Below are 5,373 nucleotides of genomic sequence, written 5' to 3' on the forward strand. Positions count from 1 at the left end.
TTTTTTTCCCCCCCCCCCCCCCCCCCCCCCCCTTTCTCTTCCCCTTCCTGTAGCTTAATAAATGTCTTTGCACGAAAACCGAATACGCTAAACGCGTGATTGCCTTTGTCAGGCAATGGTGTTTAGGTTGGATTGAGCAGCGCTGTAATTATTGCTGTCATAAATGAATGGATCCTCCCCAAGCGCTCTTACCGCTTTATCAAAGCTAACAATTCTCCTCCATGTGGATCCAAAGTTTAAACCTCCATTTCCTTCCAAGTTTTTTTCACTTCACCTCGGTTTTAAAATCGTGATTAACTGACACTCGAGTAGAGGCATTTAGTAAACTCAAGGCCTTTGAATTCTTCACACGGGATTGCTGTTCTCAAAGCAATGAATACTAAACAATAGAATTGTGTTAGACTTGTTAAACTTCAGAAATCATCTCACTGATAAGACTGTGATATGCTTTGATACAATACATACAACATTTATCTCTGGTCCTCTAATCTGACTGGACGAATCTGGGAAGTTAACAGCAAGTGATTTTATGAGTGATGAATGAGTCAGTGAATCATTAATTAAAATGATTAGTTCAAAACACACTGATTCATTCAGGAACCAAACAAGTGACTCACTGCGTTCCATTCAGAAGGGCTCATCCCAGTTCCTTATTCTCTAATTCATTCGAAATCCCTTCTGTTACTTGCAAACACGCATTGCGTCATTTTGATGAGCCAATTTAGGAGGCACCATTGCATAATTAAACATGGAAGCAAAGTCTCATTCTGAAGGGCCCTTTGAAGTGGCTAGTTTTATGCACTTCGGCCCTCCAATATGGCGACCATGAGGCCTTCATAAGTGGATTTAGTTATTGAGTGAGTTGATGAATTATTCAATTAGCCGATTTGTTCAAAACATACTGACTCATTGTTGTACAAAGCAATCACATGTCTTTACGACTTGTTCAAAACATGCTACTGATTTGGTTAGGAAGAAAACAAGCAAGTGTCTTTATAAATGAGTCATTGACTTGTTCACTCAACGGATTTGCTCAAAAACAGTAATCTAAACACCACTACTGTGTGTTACTCTGAAATGCGCAGCGGCTCTACTTAGGCTTTGTTTGAATTTTCGTTAGTGGAGCAAAATAAACTAAATATTGGGCCATATTGTGTCAAGTAAGATATTATTACAATATTAACCTCTTGTTTATTCATCTGTTGTATAAAAGCAGTTGCACTCCCAAAAACGTTCTGAATAGTGTTTGTGATTATGTGCTGTGGAAAAACAGAACAGCACACTTTCTCTTGTAATATTGTGGAAATATTCAGTTGTTGACACTTCAATAATGTAACAGGCATCATTACAAACAACATCATATCTTTGATATAGACTTTATATATAGCAAAAATAACTGCTGTTTGCGTTTACAGGCCTTGGCAGTTCTGTTAAATAAACGAAGGAAATGCTAAGTATTGCTGGTTTTGTTGTTAGAATCAAGTCCATTAAACGCTTTAATTTTTGCCAAAGAAAGTTGTCTTTTATGTGTTTACGATGATGCCATTTCAAGTAAAAATATCTGTAAAAGTGAAACTGCTTTTTATATAACATAACAATCAAAGGTTTAATTAAACAAATGTTTGTTTGCGTCATTTCCATTCTATTTTTAATCAAGCGTTTTATGTAGAAACAAATGCAACAGTTTGTGGTAAAACATCAGGGCTTTGAGGTGAGAAGAGAGCTAATTTCAGGAGTCGCAGAGTGGCTGTGTTTGTGGCTCATGTTATCAAGTGCAGAGTGAATGCTCTCCAGCACCAAATGAGTGTTGATTTTGGTTTCCAGGGAACACTGAGACTCACAACACTAACTTCATAACAAATATCAGTCAGTCTGGAGGCCCTGACTCCCCCTTGTAGTAGTGCAAGTGAGGATGATGGGAAACGAACCAGCCTGTGTTTTTCAGTACTGTTTTTTGGACAGTATTACAGTTCTGCATGACCTAATCCGTATTTATAATTATTTATGTGAAACGTTTATGCATTTTTGTACATTTGGATATACGGTTAAATGTGCAGCACAGCTTTAGAAATATATATTTTTTATGAATCCTTTACATTCGCAATATTCTGTTAGTGTTTAGCTATGTTTTACTATTATAAATATAGATATTTTTGTTTTTAAAATACAAAATTGCATTTGTGTTAAAGCTGAATTTTATATCTAGAATAAAAATTTTAGAATTAGAATTTCTTTCTTTTTTAAAATAAAAAAATATAAATTGAATAAAATTGAGTGAGGTTTATTCTGAAAACAAGAATGAAAAAATAAAGAAAAAGACTTTGCCAAAGGGATCAGAAAAATAAAAATAAAAATAATTTTGTTGTTGTTTTGCTTAGTTTCTTAAGTTCATTTACATTGTTTTAAATACTTTTTACTTAAAAACAATGAAATAATACATCTTGGGTTTTCTAATTGCAACTTTATTTATTCAGGAGAAGCTAAGAAGAATCCGCAAAACCGTGGAGAAAAAAATGGCAAGAACCGCGGTCGAGACTCCAAAGAAAGTGGCAAAGGGGGCAACAAGAAAAAAAAGACCTCGAACCGGTCCACCACTGTCCCCACCATTACAACGAGCATGGCGACCTAATCTTATGGTGGTGTCAGGTGGGCCTAAGAAAGGAGAATGCTTGGCCCATCTTCGTTGGCTGAAGACAAACGAAGACGTTTTTGATTGTGACAATATCAAAATTATGCAAAAAAGGGAAAAAAAAAGGAATAACGCTGCTACACGTAAAACATGCTCAATGAGAACTGGAGGATTGCTGTACTGAATAATGAACTGTGTGAATTGAGTAAAGTTTGAGGGAACCAAGGAGCTTGGTTGGTTAGTCTCATGCTATTTGGAAGCATCCAGAAAGACTGTGCACTGTGCGTGTGCAGGGTCATCTTTTTGTAAGCCTACCCACAGGAAACATATGGCGAAATGTTCCATATGTTCCTCTTTAGACCTATTGGAAAGGCTTCTGAACTATAGACATCACTGCAAATGAGGCCCGTCATCCTAACATCACTTAAAGAACATCTAAAATACATTAGAATCTCTTGTGGTTCACCTAATCCAGCTGTAATCACATTCTTTTTTCTCCAGAGTTGGATCTCCTTATGTTCGTGACAGGTAGCAAACATTCTGGAGTCTGTCTGTGAGTCTGTCTCAGAGTGAAAAGTGATTTTTTTTCTTTTCTTTTTTAAAGTGCTTTTTTATATCTGTTTTTTTTCTGTTGTTTATAACAAAAGAAGGCACTGGAACTGATATTGTGGTTTACAGAGAGAATGTGGAGAAAGAAGAACTTTAATGATGATGAAACTATCCAAAAATGATGCAAAAAGTGTTATTATATATCTAGAGTCAAAGCACTTATTATAACTTACAACCGATGGAGTGGTTTTAGTGGTATATGTAAAATAAAAGTCTTGCGATTAGGGGAAAATAAATACAGTATTTTCTGCACAGAAGAAGGCAGCAATAATATGAGGAATGTACAGTGTTGAAGTATGTATATGAAAGATTGTGTGTGTGTCAGATGTGTTGTGTGTTTTTGAATCTGTGTTCTTGCGTGCACCTTTATGTTGTGAAGCGAGGGGAAGAGAGAGGTCAACAGAAGTCTACAGTATTGTGTGACCAAGCCATTGAGGAACTAAACCAGCATAATGCTTACACTGCATTGATTATATGCTTTATAGGTTTTTCATTGCTCAGTTATCATGGTTCAAATAAATGCAATATATCACATCATTCATAACGCTTTGCAACATACAGTATCAGTATCTGAGGAAGTAATGCTGTACATCATACAGTTATCTACATGTAGCATCCAGTCACACTTTTCTTAGTCTATTTGCTTTCCATAGCCTGCTGACCAGGGCTAAGTTTTCCAAAAGCAGAAGTGGATTGTAGAGACCACTGGTGCTAATGGTTTTTATGATCTATAAGCTTATGATGCTTTTGGGAAATGCAGACCAGATCAGTGGGTGTTCACCATATACACCCCTAATGAGAATTGTGACACTGAAAATGTCAGCTTCCGTTAATCTTGCAATATACTTATTGTTATTGTATATCTATTTCTATAAAAGGCTACAAGGTAAATAAACATCTAAATAAACATTGGTTGCAGTTTCTAAATGTTTTTTGTCTGTGTATTTATGTATATTTGTATGGAAGACCAGCTCTATCAATCTATAGTGGTGTGTTATATTAGGCGAAGTTTTTATATTCATAACAAAAGCATTACTTGGCCCGTTAGATACATTTTCTAGATTTTTTTTAGTTTTGTGTAAGAGGATGCGTGTTATTTTGCTATGTCCCATGCCCTGCTCATTAAATTTGAATGAGAGTAAAACATTGTCAAAACATACATTTTAAAAAAAGAAATTATCCTATTAATATTTTGTTAAATAAGAGATTACTCAATTTGAGTGTATTGATCATTTGGTGATAAAAACTATATTTTTATTTCATAAAAAATAAGAGTTTGTCCATGTCCCTTGAATGGTTGTCCACCCTGTCGTATTTGGGAATCCGCCCCTTCAAGAAAAGGCCATACCCTTTAGTGACATCAGGACAACAGATTTTTGTCTCTTCAGTGGCGGGAATTTCAACAGCTAAGGTGAGCAAGTTGGTGACTTTTCAGTTAACGAATTTTCTTCGTATGAGTTTGCTTATTTGCTTTGCAAAAACTTGACATGTCCACCCTGTAGTCATAAAATATACCAGAAGTGATTAGAATACAGTATTTTCAAATATACCAAATTCTCTTCAACAGCCAGACTAAATATTTTGCTAGTCACAGTTTGTTGTAAGCTAATATGCTAATTGAAGCTCAAAATGTCCACCCTGTCGACCACTTAGACTCGATAGAGTGGACATACACATGACAGGGTGGACATAACATAATCTGTATTGTTTATCCTTTTAATCTTTCATTCAAAAAATACACAAAATTCTAACCAAAAAAAAAAAAAAAAAAAAAAGTGGGGGGGGGGGGGGGGTATATCAATGTGATTGAGGATATAATTATATTATTTATTATTATTATATATATTTTTTAATAACCCGGTTTAGGAAAGGGACATCATACCTTTCAGAAAATATAATTTGCATTTTAATTTTGCAATGAAAACGTATTTCACAGTAATATATATGTTCATGACAGGGTGGACATATCTTATGGTTTATGCTTCGAATAATGGCCCATAATTATCCAAAAAAATGTGTGGGAGCTCAGCTGATATGTTTCTATAGGCTTGAGTGTCTACTATTTATGATGACATAAAGCGAAAGGGAAATTAAAACCAAAATTTTTGAGTATTGTGAGGGTTGAAAGGCACTCT

General features: G+C 35.2%; 1 protein-coding gene across 7 annotated transcripts in view; it reads left to right on the forward strand.

Moving 5' to 3' along the window:
- The window catches only part of rspo1 (R-spondin 1), a 23,184-nt gene extending 20,442 nt beyond the window's left edge, over positions 1–2,742 (forward strand). For all 7 annotated transcript variants that reach the window (XM_016275646.1, XM_016275647.1, XM_016275650.1 and 4 more), the window contains one exon: positions 2,475–2,742. In XM_016275646.1, coding sequence (XP_016131132.1) covers positions 2,475–2,629 — 155 coding nt within the window. In that variant the 3' untranslated portion in view covers positions 2,630–2,742. The remainder of the gene's footprint in view (positions 1–2,474) is intronic.
- Positions 2,743–5,373: the final 2,631 nt, after the last annotated feature.

The sequence above is a fragment of the Sinocyclocheilus grahami genome, unplaced genomic scaffold (assembly GCF_001515645.1).
Source record: "Sinocyclocheilus grahami isolate Dianchi unplaced genomic scaffold, SAMN03320097.WGS_v1.1 scaffold96.1, whole genome shotgun sequence".
In the NCBI taxonomy this organism is placed as follows: Eukaryota; Metazoa; Chordata; class Actinopteri; order Cypriniformes; family Cyprinidae; genus Sinocyclocheilus; species Sinocyclocheilus grahami.